This window comes from Amphiprion ocellaris, chromosome 1, assembly GCF_022539595.1.
Source record: "Amphiprion ocellaris isolate individual 3 ecotype Okinawa chromosome 1, ASM2253959v1, whole genome shotgun sequence".
Lineage (NCBI taxonomy): Eukaryota > Metazoa > Chordata > Actinopteri > Pomacentridae > Amphiprion > Amphiprion ocellaris.
The window spans coordinates 2,464,323-2,481,363 of NC_072766.1; the positions used below are offsets into that span (position 1 = coordinate 2,464,323).

The 17,041-nt window shown below is 40.2% G+C and overlaps 1 protein-coding gene across 2 annotated transcripts in view; it reads right to left on the minus strand.

Annotated features, from left to right (window-relative positions):
- Positions 1-2,490: 2,490 nt before the first annotated feature.
- The window catches only part of uacab (uveal autoantigen with coiled-coil domains and ankyrin repeats b), a 61,098-nt gene continuing 46,547 nt past the window's right edge, over positions 2,491-17,041 (minus strand). For both annotated transcript variants that reach the window (XM_023264781.3, XM_023264860.3), the window contains exons 7-19: positions 16,853-16,959; positions 14,791-14,972; positions 13,371-13,408; positions 12,842-12,898; positions 12,536-12,643; positions 12,084-12,116; positions 10,950-11,042; positions 10,694-10,724; positions 10,544-10,593; positions 7,415-10,123; positions 7,034-7,186; positions 6,546-6,611; positions 2,491-4,976 (exon numbers count right to left, since the gene is read on the minus strand). In XM_023264781.3, the coding sequence (XP_023120549.2) occupies positions 4,905-4,976; positions 6,546-6,611; positions 7,034-7,186; positions 7,415-10,123; positions 10,544-10,593; positions 10,694-10,724; positions 10,950-11,042; positions 12,084-12,116; positions 12,536-12,643; positions 12,842-12,898; positions 13,371-13,408; positions 14,791-14,972; positions 16,853-16,959 (3,699 nt within the window). In that variant the 3' untranslated portion in view covers positions 2,491-4,904. The remainder of the gene's footprint in view (positions 4,977-6,545; positions 6,612-7,033; positions 7,187-7,414; positions 10,124-10,543; positions 10,594-10,693; positions 10,725-10,949; positions 11,043-12,083; positions 12,117-12,535; positions 12,644-12,841; positions 12,899-13,370; positions 13,409-14,790; positions 14,973-16,852; positions 16,960-17,041) is intronic.

Here is a 17,041-nt window from a genome sequence, read left to right on the forward strand (position 1 = left end):
GATACAGCCCTGACCTCTGTTCTCAGCATCCCGCTGAAAAGAGCTTTAATGAAAAACAAATCTTGTGAAGAGAAAAAGAGCAACAGACAAATCAATAGAGGCACAGGCTTAAAGATAAAAGTGAGCGCTGTGTGCCAAAGAGCTACTCGCTCTCATTCCTGGGTTGATTGTGCTTAAAGTGAAACCACATGAACTGAGCTGTTCCCACAAAGGGAGTGAGAGCTAAAAGCACACATACACTCCACCACTTAAAGAACCCAAAAAACGTGCTGTTTTCCTGTTACATGAAATATTCATGACTAAATGAGCGACTATCAGCTTTAAAGCTCAGCAGCAAACTGCTCTTTCAGACTGTGGGCGTCGTTTGATGGGATTTGATTGACGTGACCCCACAACCGTGCAGTTTAAATCCAGTGATCGGCTGCACAGACATTCGAGAGCAATTTTTGAAACAAAGCCTCATTCATGAACAGCAACTGAAGTGTAGGAACCAAAGACACAAATACACAAATCTGTGATGTAAAATAACCACAACTGTTTTGACTTCTGTGTTTATGTAGAACTTAAGCAGCAACATCTGGAGCTGAAAAAGTGCCAAAAACTGCACTTCATCCAGTGGCCACTGGAGGCTGACTCCAAAGTGAGTCAGGCCTCATAGAAAGCCAACTTTACAGCAGAAATAAACATGTCTACAGCCTGGTACAAAAGAAGCAGTTTGAGTCTCTTTAGCTGTAACTGTACAGAGGATGAATTTTTATGTGACTCACTTGTGTAGTTGGTATTCAGGCTTACAGTCATAAATAATTAAGTCCTTGACCCAGAAATCATCAGCTTTATATAAAAGATGGATGTAGCTGCCAGGCCTGAAAAATAAAGCCAAACACCAAGGAGACTTTAGTCTGCATTCTGTGTAACAGCCGGCAGGGGGCAACTCTTCTGGTTGCAAAAAGAAGTCTGAGTAGAAGTCCATGAGAAAATGACATTGGATTTGTTACTTCAGTAAACTATTTCCTAATGAGCTTATGTTCTCAATCATTAGTTTTATGATTCTTTAAATACAGCATGATGTTCATTTAGCATATTATAGTCCAAATTAGAGTAAACCAGATGATAAAGTAGGGTATTTTTAGGCTGTAGCTACTTTAAGGTTGACAAGTTGCTAAAATACAGACCAGCACCTCTAAGTCCGAGACCATGGTTCTCTGCTGGAAACCGGTGGTCTGCTCCTTCCAGGTTGGGTGGGTGGGGGGGATTTCTTCCCCAAGCGAAGGAGTTCAAGTATCTCAGGATCTTGTTCACTAGTGATGGGAAAATGGAGCGTGAGATAGACAGGAGGATTGGTGGCGTCAGCAGTAATGCAGATGTTGTACCAAACCGTCATGGTGAAGAGGGAGCTGAGCTGCAAGGAGAAGCTCTCAGTTTACCATCCATCTACCTTCCAATCCTCACCTATGGTCATGAGCTCTGGGTAGTGACCCAAAGAATGAGATCCTGGATAGAAGCGGCTGAAATGAGCTTCCTCTGTAGGGTGTCTGGGCTCAGCCTTAGAGATAGGGGGAGAAGATCAGACATCTGGAGGGAGCTCAGAGTAGAGCTGCTGATCCTTCACCTCTAAAGGAACCAGCTGAGGAGGTTTGGACATCGGATTCAGATCCTCCAGGGAGACTTCCTCTGGAGGTTTTCTGAACTCCTGGGAGGTATTTTATTTTCAGTATTATTCATTTCTCCAATCAGACATTCAAGTATGCAGCCTACAGATTATCACAGCAACACAGGCGTGTAGCATTTTATCATGTTGGAAGCTGTGAACTGACCTTGAGATTCATGGTTTGTGCATCAACGTAAACATGTTTTTTACTGGGTGTTTTACTATTCCGAGTGTATAAAAAATCACAGAAAAGATGTCACATAGACAAATGAACTGCTTACGGTTCACTGAGTGCTAAAGGATGAATAAGAAAAACTAGAGACCAGTGAACCCAGCAGCTACCTAAGGAAATTAAGATTTGCTTTGTGAAAACAGCACATGTTGTTTGCTGTTGATGGCTGCTGGCTTTTGATTATTGAAAGGAGGTGTTGCAACAGTAGACACTTGTCTATCAGTTGGTTTTAATAGCTGTGAAGATGCTCTTTAATCAATCAGAATTTCTAACTTAGGTGGTGTTCCAGTGGCTATGTCCATCTATTATATACAGTCTAAGCCAGAGATGTTTTCAGAAAACATCTGGAAAGTCATTAGTCTTCCAGTACATTGGTTCATGATTAAAGTACTGCAGAAATTACATTTTGACCAGGTCTTGGTGATAGAGGAAGTCAGAAGGTCACCAAAGGATCAGTGGGATTCTTCCTCTGCAGAATCTGCGTGTTTAAGCCAGATTTCATAACAATCCATCCTCTAACTGCTGAAGAATCAGTCTGGACTACACAACTAGTGAGGATAATGTTGCAGAAGGTTTAGTGTAGAAATGACAAAATGCACAGAAAATAATGTAGTTTTCTATGTTAGGCACTTTTATTGACTTTGTATGATTGATTAACAAACACAAATATTGTTGTCAGAGAACACATCCAGTTCAAACAGATTTGTTAAACGGTACATTTACTATTTTGAGATTTAACTGGATTCAGTTTATCGTCTGCTAACGTTAGAGGGAAGATGCTAAGAGATATCCCATAAAAACAGTGTTAATCCTTAACATCTGCAGAGCAAAATGCAACAAGTGTCATTTTTTAAAAACTATCATTCATGTAGAGTTTTTTGACTGAAATATAAAAACAGAGAGCAAGAAATTCTACCTAGTGAAGAGTGTTAGCGGAGTGCTAAAGACAGGAGTGCTTCAAATAACTAATGGGGTGATTTATCCACATATATGAAGGGATCTGCTGTTTTATTATTAAAGGACATCCTACACTAAATGTTACCCTGAACATGTTTTGTGCCGTTCTACGTCCAGACCTGCTGAATATCAGAAATGTCACACTGTAGTACAGTAATTAAAGTAGTACAAAGCTATGAAAAATATATCAGTGTAAAGGCACAAGAGACTCGCTCAACAATCACAACACCACGACACTACATCCATCAGGAGTCACAACGAGGCGGCTCAGAGGTACGCAACCGTCGCTGCAGGAGAGCTGCACCAATTAAATGAAGCTTCAGCTGCTTTTAGAAAGGGGCCTGGTTTAAATGGAGTCCTGCAGATATTAGTAGATAAAGCTGTCAGTTCACATTTTATATTCTCACATCTATCTGGAAGCTTTATGGTTAATTTATCTCTACTCTGTGCAGACATCACAGCCTCCAAAAATGACAGCTGCCTGCCTCTGGGCCGCGGGGATTATTACAGTTTCTATCAACCTGGCCTGCCAAGTCTCACCACTAGAGGACACTCTGGTTTCAACAAAAAGACGACGTGCCACTGCAAACTGTAGGACACAGCAAGAGATCTCCACTCCACAACCCCAGCACGACCACGGCAACATGTGACGGGACTGAACACGCTCCCAAACGTACCGCAAACAGTCGGCTACAAAGAGATTTGGATCAACTTCAGGTCTTTGGTATCTGGCTAGTTTGGACCTCCAGAAGACGATAAGTGACTCAAAGAATGACATGAGCGAGGTTAAAGGACAGGTTCACGTTTTCTCCAACGTTGTCTGAATACTGACTGATTTACTGGTGGCTGTGATCCTCTCTGGCTCTGAAGGGATCCGTGTCAAATGTTATTCTAATGTACGAGACGGAGATCAAATCTTCACTCAAAAATTAACTCCAGGGTCAGTATGAGGCTTCGAGCAATCAGATTTAGTTTCTTCTGAAGTTACGACAACATGTAGTCTTCCCTGCAGCTCAGAGGAAACCACAGAGAGTCTTTCAGAGTAAAATGATCCTTTTTCACAAAGGAAGTACAGATGTCAGGATGAAAAAGACTCCACTGCATCTCTACGGCCAACATAAACTAAACTCCTCTGGAAAATGCTGGCATTTTATTTATTTTACTGAAAGCATTGAACTTATTTGCTAGATTTCAGTCTTTTGAAAACATGTTAACCCCAGCTCAAAAAGCAAACAGGATTATCACGTCCACTCGACTTTAAATTCATGCCATCAGGAGTTTTAGACTGAACAGGATGGAGTCTGAAGTTTTAATGCAGAAGCCACAGAACAAAAAATGTTCTGTTCAGCTCCTATATAGAGATAATGCACCTCCGCTGAGTTTGATATTGCTTATGCATTTCATCGCATTCTATAACTGTCATATTAACACGCTCAGATTGATTTTATGTGTAAATTAGTATCTGACAGTTTGTGTCAGCTGTTGGAGGAATCATTACAGCATCCAGTAACTTCCTCAGTGGGATGCAAACATGTGAACCTGTCCTTTAAATTCTATCAAACACACCGGCTGAATATGAAATCATGCTGTATGAGAGCTGACTGTCAGGTGGGAATGTGAAAAGTGGTCTCTGCGTATTAAAGGGATCTTCCATGTTACTGATTATAGAGCTAAAGCTGCATGAAATGAACAGATTTGCATCATTTATAAAAGATTTAACTGAAATGTAGAACTCAATAATAGCAGCTGATTAGGTTTTCACTGGTCAGCTTTATGCACATCATTGGCTTGCAGTGATTTATTATTATTCTGATGGTTCAACTAAAGTTGAAAAGACACATTTGTACCTGGAGAGGCTGCAGTTCTTCACCTGTCAGCACAGCACACAGATATGTGGGAATCAGTGCAGCGACGGCACAAAAAATGGATTTCACTATAGCCTGTTTGGAGAAATTTGTGGACAAAGGCACACTGGGCACCCACAGGGGCCTCAGCGGGGACGATTTTACAGAGGAGGGTGTGAAAATGGTGAATTTGAGTCAGCAGGAAGCATCGTGTTTTCAAGCCTTAGCATACAAACTCTTGTCTCATGCGGATGATCTGTAGTAAAGCAGCCTGGACGTCCTCATCCATGTGGCCCTGGGACAGGAAACAGGTTTCAGTTATTTCATTTCTATCACATTTCTCACTAAAGATGTTGTTCAAACCTTCTGTGTATTTACATTTACACATAAATTGTAGCAGCAGATTTTCTTTTTTGATGTTTCCTGATGTGATTAAATCCTTTGGAGGCAGCTCTCACTGGACTTTACAGCTCTCATTACATTTTCTCAGTTCATCTGCAAAGGCGGCTTCAAATTATCAATTCACAACACTCTAGAACATGGAGAATTGTCTTTTTACATTTGTAAAAAGATAATTCCTTAAATGTGAACATTTTCAAAATGTTCTTTTTTGTGGTTATTTATAGGTTAATATGCTGTGATTTTATTGGTCCAGAACACTGGAGATCCAGTTGGGATGTATGTGGAACCTGAACTAAAATGAGTTTGACACCACTGGTTTAATGTATAAAAATCACATTATTTTTTCATACTGTACGTTGCTGAAGCGTCTTTTCTTACTATGTATTTCATTTTAGTCCCTGTCTCTTAACAGTGCCTCTCCCAGGAAGTCTAACTTTCTCTTTTTGGTCAGCTGGTCCAATTAAAGTATGTTAAGGTCAATATATAATTGCGGGGCCTTTTGTGTCATAGTTGACATTTTTGCTGTTTTCAGGCCTAAAATCAACCTATAACCAAACACTACATGGCATTTTTACAGAAAGATTCTTCTAAATATTATATATACAATTGAGTAAAATGGAAAGTTATTTCTAAAGATATTGTAGTAAACCTGTTTCCTGCTTTATATTAAATAAGTCAGAAAGACTTGGAGTCTGGCCAGTCTTTTCTTCAGGAGGAAATGACATCATATGGAGCAGGTCATGTGATCTGGAATTAACACACTTCCTGGAGAGGTGTTTTTGTAATGGGGAACTTAGTGGAAAGTGATTTCTTAGACACAGATACAACTGGATATTTTCCAAACTGCCAAAAAAGAAATATCTGTCATGACTTTCTCAACTTAATAAAAAGAACACAATCCAAACTATTTTTGAATCAGCTCATTTTATTATTGTTTAGCTCATTAGAAGGTGGTTGGTATTAAATTCAGACGGTTATTTAGTTGACATTTTAGTGATATCCAGTCATTTTTTATTAATAAATGATTGTTTCCATAATAAATAATTATGAAATTTGTAAAGACATGATCATAATGAACATAAAAACATTAGTTTTTACATTTTTTTTAATAAAAATGTATGCAAGATATATCCCATGGACTTCAAAAGTCCCTCAGTTACATTAATGTTTTTACTCTAACCTCAGATCTACATGTACAGGCAGAAAGATGGAACCTGAATGTGTAGCAGAAGTGGCTCCAGTGAAGAAATAACGGTGGACTGTAAGGAAGTGACTCATCCTTTTCTGAGGATGTGCTATAATGACTCACTGAAGAAAAATGAGGTGTTTTGCGCAGGTGAGTGGCAATGTTCTCTACAGGAGTGAATAACTTCCTCTATGGTGGGCTTTAACAGGCACAAACATGATGGAACACAATAAAGAAAGAAGGCATAATATGGGCTTGTTAATGAGAGGAACGTACCTGTGCTGCACTGAGGAGATGAGTTCGATAAATTGAAACCACCTCTCTGTGTTGCCTCTCAGCATCCTGATTGAGCAGGAGGGAGGAGAAAGATAAGAAAACAGCAGTTATTATTTCAATGTGTGGAGAGATTGGAGCACAGCAGTGGAGATGCTGAACTGTTATTTTTCTGTGTACTCACCCAGTATACACAATGCTATGAATTTGTCACTCATTTTTCAACCTGATTTGCCAATAAGATAGATAGATAGATACTTTATTAATCCCGAGGGAAATTTAAGAGCAAAAATACCAACCAGAATGTGTTACTGTACTAACTTCACCACAAAAATGGAACTATGACAGTTTATTTATTAGCTCCTACAGTTGTTTTCCATCCCTGATGAAAAGGCCGTCACTGTGCAGTAAACCTAACCACACATAAAGCAGGAGAAGCATTTATTTCCCTAATATTCTGGGATGTATACGTTGGTGTGTGATCCACTCACAGCCAGCTGCTGCTGTAGGCTCTTGATCTGGGCTTGGAGTGTGTCGATGTGCTGCGTCTGCCTCTTATTGGGTGCGTTGCTGGTGTATGCCAGCTGGGACAGACCATTCAGCGCCTGCTTCAATCTCTCCACGTCCGTCAGCAACTCTGTGATCTGACAAAGATGCACATATATTTACATTAACACATTTTTTCATTACTGTACAAACAGCATAAAACCGGAGATCCATCTTACTGCACAGAGATAGACATAAACATGTTCTGTTTTATTTTTTCATCTTTAGTCATTGTACTGAACTACAGTGAAGTATACACACTGATAGAACATGACTGAGCCCACAGAAACCCACTAATAATTCCATATAAAGTGAATTTTTTATACCTTCTTGTCTTTGGCTTCAGTCTGTTGAGCTGAAGTCTGAATCCTCCTCTGGAGATCACAGATGGTGCTGAGGGACTCATCATACCTCTCCTTCAGGTCTCTAATCTCCCTTTCGATGGCTCGTCCCTTCTCCTGAACCGCCTCCATCTCCGTCTTGGCACTGCTCTCACCCTCTCTAGCTTGCGTCGCCTCCTGATGAGCCTCTTCACACTCTTCTGCTAAGCTCAGAAGCTTGTTGCTCAGGTTGGCAGCCTCCTCCTCCAGCTGCTGCTTCTCCTTCTTCAGCTGGTTCATTTGGTCTTCCTTGTAGCGAATCTCTTCGAGAGCCTCCGTGGCCTGAAGGAGTTCAGACTGCAGGGCAGATATGTCCTCGGCCCTCTGGGTGTTGCTCTCCTCCTCTTCACGGAGATCCGTTTGAAGCTTCGCGACTTCAGCCTCCAGAGCTTCTTTGGCCTTGGCGTGTTGCTGCAGCAGAGCAGCGTGATCCCCACGGCGTTCCTGAAGTTCTTTCTGCAAGACACAAACCTTCTGGGTCTCCTCCTGCTGAGCCTCTCTTGCTTTCTTGCAGTCGGACTGAGCCTGCCGCATGGCGTCATGGAGAGCTTGAAGCTCCGAGTCGTACGTCGCTATCCGAGTCAGCTCTGATTTCAGACGCTCCTGGAGGTTGTGGATCTGAGTGTTGCAGAGGGCATTCTGGTCTTGAAGCTCAGCTTTCTGACATGTTAACTGTTGGTGCTCCTGCTCTAAACTGACAAACTTGTAGTTCAGTTCCTCATATTTAGAGCTGAACTCTTCCTCCACTTCTCTGTGCTTTTCACTGGAAACCAGAGCAGAGTCCAGCTGCTGCTGAACAGATTCAATCTCAGCTTTAAGTTTCTCTTTCTCCTGTTTGCTGCTCTCCCTGGCGGTCTTTTCTTGGTTGTACTTTTCTTCCATTTCCAACAGTTTGACTGTCAGCTCCTTCACCTGTGCACTGTAAGAGGTTTCTTTCTCCTCAGCTGCTGTCAGTGGGACAAACTTGGACTGAATAGCCTCCTGTATGGTGTCTAGTTCTTTCTTCTGGGCCTCCAGTTCTTGAGTTAGTTTTACTGTTTCCTCCTGAGCCGATGCATACATTGCTGACACTTCGTTTGCTCGATTCTCCGCCTCAACAACAGCAGCATTCAACTTGTCTGTCACAGCTCTGTGGTCTTTAATGCTGACATAGTCCTTTTTAATCTCCAGCTGAACTTTTTCAAACTTTTCTTTCAACTTTTCATTTCCTTCTTTCACATTCTTCAATTCTTCCACACTTTCTTTTTCCTTGGTCTCCGTCTTTAACATCTCAGCTTTAACTCTCTCTAAAGCGGAACTTAACTCCATCTTCACCTGCTCATGCTGCTGTCTGGGAACATACTGTCCCTCCAGGCTCTGTCTCAGAGTCTGGCTCTGTGCAGTCAGCTGCTCACACTCTTTATCTCTGTCTTCACACGTCTTCTGCAAAAGTTCAAGTTTCTTCATCAGGTCAGCATTGTGAGACCTCAGAACATCCATTTCACTCTGGTGTTTCTCACTGGCACTGTGCAGGCTGCTGACGTTCTCCTGCAGTGTGGCTCTCTCCGTCTGAAGCTGCTCTACTTGTGCCTCTGCTTTTCCATATCGTTCACTGGCTTCCACCAGTTTGTCCTCGAGCTCCTCCAGAGCTGTTACCATGTTTGTCCGAACTTCCTCGTGGTCCTTTATGGGTATAAAGTCCATATCAATCCTGCTGTTGATCTCATCCAGCTGCTCTCGTAGCATATCTCTCTCCTCCTCACTCTCCTCCACTTCATGGATCAGAGCCTGGCTTTTAGCGGTCACGTCCACCAGCCTCCTCTTCAGGGAACTATTCTGTTCTTCGAGAGCTGCTCGTATCCTCTGCTGCTCCTCGTCAGCCAGTGATCCGCCCTGAGACGATGGACTGTCCAGTTTCCGATGCAGCTCTGCCACCTCCTCCAGCACTCGATCGTAGTCTTCCCTCAGCTCTGCAAGCTGCCGTTCTTTCTCATCGACTGCGTTGGTCAGCAGGTTCTTCATGTTGTCAAACTTCTCAGCAGGCACTGTGTTGCCGTGTTTAGTCTGCGCCTCTTTCAGCTGGGTCTCCATTTCTACAAGGGTTTCTGCAAGTTCATCTCGTTCTGCAGTCAGAACTCCCAGTTCCTGGTTCAGCCTCTCCGTCTCAGCAGCTAGTTGACTCTCACTGCTCTTGTACTCCTCCAAGGCTTTCTCACTCTGTTTGAGGCGGTTACGAACACGACCGACTTCAGCTGAAGCGCCTTCATACTTTGCCTTGATGTCCAGGAGCTGGGAACGCAGTTCTTCGGTCGCCTGGCCTCCTAAGTGTTCCTTCACAGCTACCACATGTGCCTGCAGCTGCTTGACTTTACACTCAGAATCCAGCATCCTCTTCTGGACGTCTCCCAAAGCGTCCTCCAGTTCTTGAACCTGCTGGTCAGCCTGTTTTTGGATGGTGTCCCGGCTCTGAACCAGCTCCTGGCACTCTCGGTTTTTGCGGTTCAGTGCAGCCTGAAGCCGTGCCGTCTCCTCCTCTGCCGCCTGCTGTCTTCTCTTGACGGCTTCGAGTTCATGTCGGAGCGCCTCCAGCTCACCGGAGAGATCCCAGCCGATGGTGGGATGACTCTTCTCCAGAGGTCTGGACAGCGAGCGAGACATGGCAGGATTCTGGAGCATCTGCAGAGAAAGAGGACATACAGTCACACAATTACACACCTAATGTGGCAAAATACATATAATTAGTTGTCTTTATAGATAAGCTACCACTTTATTTGGAGAATAGAATACGTGTGCTTTGTGTTAGATTCACAAAAGGCTCTGTAAGGTTACCTCAAGTACAATTCCACTGATGTGTATCTTTTCACTCCAGACTGATTACTCCGTACAGATTATGGAGTGAATGGGTTACAATTATCTTTTGTTCAGAGCAATGAAAAAAGAAACCCAATCAAGGTCTGAATACTGTATTAGCAGTTTCATTTGTATGTAGAAGCAGCCTTCTGTAAGCCCACCGCTGCTAACTCTTAGACTCTGACACGCAAACGCTGTACAGATATTTACAACTCCAATGAAACAATCCCACAGAAAAACACTTACATGATCAGAATCCAGGCTGTGAGCTTGTTTGACCAAAATGCTTTCTTTACCTGCAAGATAACAGACATGACATTTAAATCATATCAGACTCTGCTGGTGAAGCTTTAAATTTAATATTTTTATGAGCCAAAAAAACAGAAGGAAGCCAACCTTTGATAACAGACTGCCCAGAGTACTCCCCCTGTAAATAAACACACAAATTCATTGCAAACAGTTGAAAGATCAATATTTCTATGCTTATCATTATTTTTTAAGGTAAACAAGGTAACTTTGCCTGTTTATTCGGTTAAACAATTAACTGGAGAGAATTTTAATATGAAACTACAACTTAAATAATCTTAAATGCTTTAATTTCCCTGTGACTTATGGCCTTGGAACAGAAATCACATTGTTTACAGTCACTGACCAAAGTACTCCGGAGCTGGACTTTGACAGTTTCTGGGCCTCGAGCTCCTTCCTCTCTTTCTTTGGCACTGAGAAGCAACTTCAACTGCTCCTTCTGGTTAATTAGAAACGGAAAGCAAAGGCAGCAGTGAATTAACAAAAGCAACCAGACACAGCAGCGCTATAATGCTTGTAAATTCTCTAGAATTGATTCGATTTCTGCATAAATATGACCTAAAACATCATCTGATTTTCATACAAGTCCTAAAAGTAGATAAAGAATCCTCAAGTGAACAAATGAGACAACATTACTATGTATTAGTGAGTGGCAAAGGTGTCTAATTTTAGAATATGAAAAATACATTTAGATGTTATGCAAACCAATATTGTTAAAGCTTTGAGAAATGCTGTGTGAACTGTTTTGCTTTGACCTTTTGAAAACTCCAACACCTGAGACCTACTAATTTATTCAGTACTCTACAGTTTGTGTTTTTGGAACTACTCTTACAAGTTCACAAAAGTTGCATCAAAAGAGTGCAGTGAAGCTATTTGGAGCAAAACATTCCTCCAAAATGCAGAAAATAAACCAAGCAGCAACTTGAAGCCAAAGTTTTTCACACAGCAATTAAGGCAATCCTAAAGAGAGGACAGCTGGTCTGGAGGAGAGTATATGTTTACAAGACAGAACAGCATCTGTGTCCGAGGCACTAAACCTTATGGACAAATGTATATTCATCCAATTATTTGGATTAATAAAAAAAAAGGTAAAAGACATCTTGACATTTTTAGGGAAAATGTAAGACTTTCAGTCTGTTCACAGATGCAGTTTATAGAAAAAGTTGATTAATTAAAAAACTGATGGAAATGTTTTGTTGTGACTCATTTGGTGAATCATTAATTAGTTTCAGTTTTAGGTAACGTCACCTGGCTTCAGCTGTGCTACCTTCCTTTACAGATGATTAGTTCTGTTAATAAAACACATATGCTCCTGAAATTAGCAGCTGGACGCTTCCTTACTGCCCTCTGCTGCCGTTACGTTTTGCTTTCTTTATGAGTTAATGTACTAAAACAATGAACTGACTGTTGTGTGCATCCGGTTTAAAATTCATAAAACTAATTTAAGGATGAAAACTCAAGGGATGACTTTGTTTCATACCTCTTTGTGAGTGTTTTCCACAGCCAGTTTTTCCTGCAGATGAAAAAGGATCGTACATCGAGTCAATTAAGGGATTAATAATTGACAAAAATGTCAACGAAGTTAATTTAATTTAATTTCCTTGTTCTCCTGTGAAGGATAATTGTTCTGGCAGCTAACAATGAGGAAAGTCAGTCATCAATCTTTTACATAAGCAACCTGCTCTGAGACCTCTGGAAGAAACACCCCAGGTTGGAAAATTATTACACATTTCCTAAATCACATTTTATCTCAGCAGAATCTGAGACTATGATATTACGCCAAGACAGCTCGATTCAACTGAGCTTTTATTATGATATCTGCATATACTGACAATGTGTACTAAATAAAACAAGCCCCAAGCTTGGAGGGCTTTACTGAACTGTTTAGTCTAACACCTACGTTCTTGCTGGAGCGTATTAACCTGGATTTACCTGTGTGAGCTGCTGCTGGAGCATGTTGACCTTATCCAGCAGAGCTTTCTGCTCCTGGTGGTATTTCCTGAGACCCTCCTGAAGGGTGTCGTTCTGCCTTTCCAGGTCCTGAAGCACAAATCAAACCCATCAAACTCTATTCACTGAAGGCTAAAAACACTAAATGCATCAAGAGTTAATGGATTAGGATGTCTTGGTGATTCATTCTGATTTTGCGTCAATCTCTAATAGTGCAAAAATGTCTTTGTCAACCAAAATAAAAGCATGTTTGTGTAAAAGAGGGAGGCTGAATTAAACAGCACTTACATGTATGATCTGATCCCTTCTGTTAGCCTCAGCTGCTTCTGTTCTCTCCACTGAATGCTGAGGAGAAGAGAAGATCTTTTTTAGTCGTGTTTGAAAGACTTGTTTACATTTTGAACCACTAGGTGGCAGTCATGTACGGGTGAGCAGCAGCATATAGACTGAAGTAGGAAAGGCTGAGAAAAACAACACCAAGTCAAAAGTAATTGATGTGAAATGTGGAGCAGCAGAGAGAAAACCCAGTAGAAGAGGGTTTGACAAGACTGGCTTTACTGTGTCCTTCTGAAGGTTGGTAATGAAAGGACAGAAATAACTGATGTCAACAATCGCTTTGAGGTGCAAGCGACTGTGACCATTGTCATCTTTAACAAAATGATTTTGGAAACAAAATGTCATTCCATTGTTATTCCGTTCAAGCTACTTGTACTAATGAAGGTTCTCTAACGTATGTCTGCAAAGCGGTGTGGAGATTAAAATATGCTTTTCATTATAGGTGTGGTTTAATGGATGAAACTGGAAACAGCAGCATTACCTGACGCTTCCACTGCTCAATCTTTGCAGCCTCTTTATCTGCAACAAAATGAGAAAACAGCACATTGAAATGTCATTTCTCTTACTGTTTGTAAGCAAGATGTGACAAAGAAAACAAAGAATGGACCCAAGAAGGACAAAAACAAACCAAAATATAACTGATAAATGAGACAAATGAAATCTTAAAACTGCAAACTGCTGGAAAACACTTACTGACATAAAGAAAACAATGAAAATCGTTGGCCATGATAATTACATTCATCTCTGACAATAATTTCACATTCAGCAGTGCAAATATATGTAAACAAACCAGTGGAAATCAAAAGCCATTGTTGCTATCAATAGTTATGATAAATATACTCTTCATGTATTTAGGTCAAACAAAGGCCTAAACCAGAGAAGTCCAACTCATCTTAGTTCAGGTTCCACATTCAGCCCAACTTGATCTCAAGTGAACTAGATCAGTAAAATCACAGCATAATAACCTATAAATGACCACAACTCCAATTTTTTCTTTTGTTTTAGTGCAAAAACTATGTTCTGAAAAAGTCTAAATTCAAGGAATTATCTTTTTACAAAACATCGCGAACAGCCTGAAATTTCTTAAACAAAAATAAATTCAGTTTCAACAACGTTCAGCCTCAGTTTATCATTAAACATTACAACTTATAGATCTCAGAGTGTCTACAAAGAAACACATTTAATCACAGCTATCTGGAAATGAACCATGTAGGATTCTACTTTATGATCAAAACGACAAAAGTCAGACAAAAAAAGACAAAAAACAACAAAAACAAGACAAAATTTTACAAAAAACGAGACACAAAATAACAAAAAAGAGAAAAAAATTGACAAAAAAGTTACGAAGTGACAAAAAAAATGGACAAACGACAAAAACAAGACAAAGAATTACATAAATGACAAACAAGACAAAAAATGACAACAGTGAGAAACAAAATGACAAAAACTAAACAAACCCAAGCCAGACAAAAACACCCACAAAACAACAAAAATGATGCACAAAACAACAAATAAAGCAAAATGCAAAATGACAAAAATAAGACAAAAACACGGGAGACAAAAAGGAAACACAAAACAACAAAAAACATGAGACAAACAACAAAAAAAGACAAAAAACAACAAAAACAAGACAAAATATTAAAAAAAAAAAAAAAAATGTGACAGCAATCTAGTATTTTACTTTATGATCAAAACAACTTGTCACGGTCTAGAAATTATCTTAAATTTATAGTTTTACTAATTTATAATCTGCAGTTAATGTCGTCTCTGTAATTTTTACACTTTGAGGACCGGATTGGACCCTCTGGAGGACTGCTTTTTGCCCACGGGCCTCATGGTGGACACCCCTGATCGAAAGGATTTATGAATGTTCTGTCTCTAGTGTTTTTCTGCCTTCTGACCTCTTGTAGCTTTGTCCAGGTAACTTCTGACAACAGCAACAAGCTCCGGGTTCTTGCTGAGTCGAGCGTAGTGAAACGCGTCGTGACCCAAGCCGTCAGCTGATTTCACGTCAGCGCCGCTCTTCAGCAGCACCTCCACCGCGTCCTTGCAGCCGAACTCACAGCCCAGAATCAGCGCCGTCCTGACAGAGACAGCAGAAACAGCCTGTGAGCGTGAACGTGCACAAACTAGCTTTGGAACAGCCCTGTCATTGAATGTGAGGCTGTCAGAACAAAACATTTCAACATGTATTTAGCTGAACCGCTGCTGACTAATTCAGTGCCATGGTGGGAGAACTGGGATGATTTGCTCTGTTTCTGTTGCCACATAAAGCTGTTTGTTTTTACATTTTAAAAGACGGAGCACAAAATCATGACTTTACTGCAAGGTTCACTCCTAAGTCAGGAATTCCGTGTATTGTTCTACCGCTGAGTGTAGCAGTACTGGACAGCAGCATCAGGACCAGTTTAACGTCATTTTTCAGCAGTGTGGTGCTAACACAGCTGGTTTCTGAACTGAAGCACTTTTCAGCAGCAAAGCTCTTCTAATGGCTTAAGCAGTGCCATAGCATACACACAAACTACATTTCTCAAAATTTCTGAAGCCAGAAGCACAGCAGAGCTTTCATTTTGGTCTGAAATGAAACTGTTTAGCACTGATTCGTGTGTATGCAAACACCAGGTAGCCAACAGCTAACGACTAGCTAATTAAGTGTTTTTCAGTTTAGCAGTGAACATCTATTCATTATCTTTACATTACTTAATCCTCATTAGGGTTACGGGAGGGGGGTGGAGTCTATCCCAGCTGACTTATGGTGACTCAAGATTTCATATTAAAAAACAAAGATACAAACGTCCTTTAAAAACTTACAGTGATAGAACTGCTCTGATTCTCTGATTTCTAATCTTACTTGCATTTGCCATCTGTCTAATTCTGGTTTCGTTAAAAAGTTTGTATAGTCCATAGTTGTGATGTAAGCTATGAGGGCTTTCAGGAATAAATTTTGGCTCAATGCTAACAGCTAGCACTGTCTTTACCAAATTATCTGCAACTAATAATGTCCCAAATCTTCATTTAAATCACTTCTTAAAACCCGCTTTTACAGACTTGCTTTTATGTGAGGTTTACTTTTAGCTTTATTCAGTTTTAGTGTTTTATTTTGTAATATGTCCTGTTTATTTTAGATGTTCTCTCTGGTTTTTATTTTACTTTTAGCTGCCTGGTTCTTCGGTGTGATGTCATCTCTGTAATTTCTTAATTCTCTGACTTTTTTGATTTTTAATTTCTAATTTTAACCCTCAATCTTAATCTTTAATAATTTTTAAATTGCCTAGTTCTTTTCTTGTTATGTATGCTAATCTAGTCAATTATTCATTTAATTTATTATGATTTTTATTATATATGTTAATTGAGTGCTCTGACTTGTCTCCTATAGCTTGCTTGATTGTCAGAGTCACAGGGAGTAAATGACTTATTTAAGTTATCAACCTATGCACTCTATCCAAAGCCTCCTATTGTGTGTTTCAGTTATTTAACCTTCCTGTTGTCCTCATTTACGGGCACCAAAAAATATTGTTTCCTTGTCTCAAAAAAATCTGCAAAGAAATTCCCCAAATTTCTGAAAATTTGCAAAACCTTCAGGAAGGAAATTCCAATAATTCTTTAAAAGTTTTATTTAGAAAAAATCCCTCAAATTTGGCAAGAAAATTCTTGTACATATTTTCAAAAAATGAGTAAAAATCTTCCAAAAAACCCTAAAAATATCTAAAGTGATTCCATATATATCAGTAAAACTTCTAATATTTTCTTAAGAACATTTTTAACATTTCGTTTTTTCCACCAAAAAATTTTCAAAGATTTCCCCAAAATGTTGAAAATGTGGACATCAGAAGTTTCACTGTGAAAATATTATTTTTTCCCCACATTTTCAAACTTTAAATCGGTTCAGTTTTGACCCGCAGGACGACACGAGGGTTAAACTAACAAATCCCACCAAACATCATGACGGCTTCTGTCTCCTACTTGTTTTGTTTGTCCCGGACGGTGAAATCAGCCCCTCGCTCCAGCAGCAGCTGACAAATACGTGGATGACACATCTGGGTTGCCAGCACCAAAGGAGTCCTGCCATCCTGAAGAAATACCAAACACATACACATGAATACACAAATACACAACACTCCACAAAAACCAAAAGGTTGTAACCTATTACAG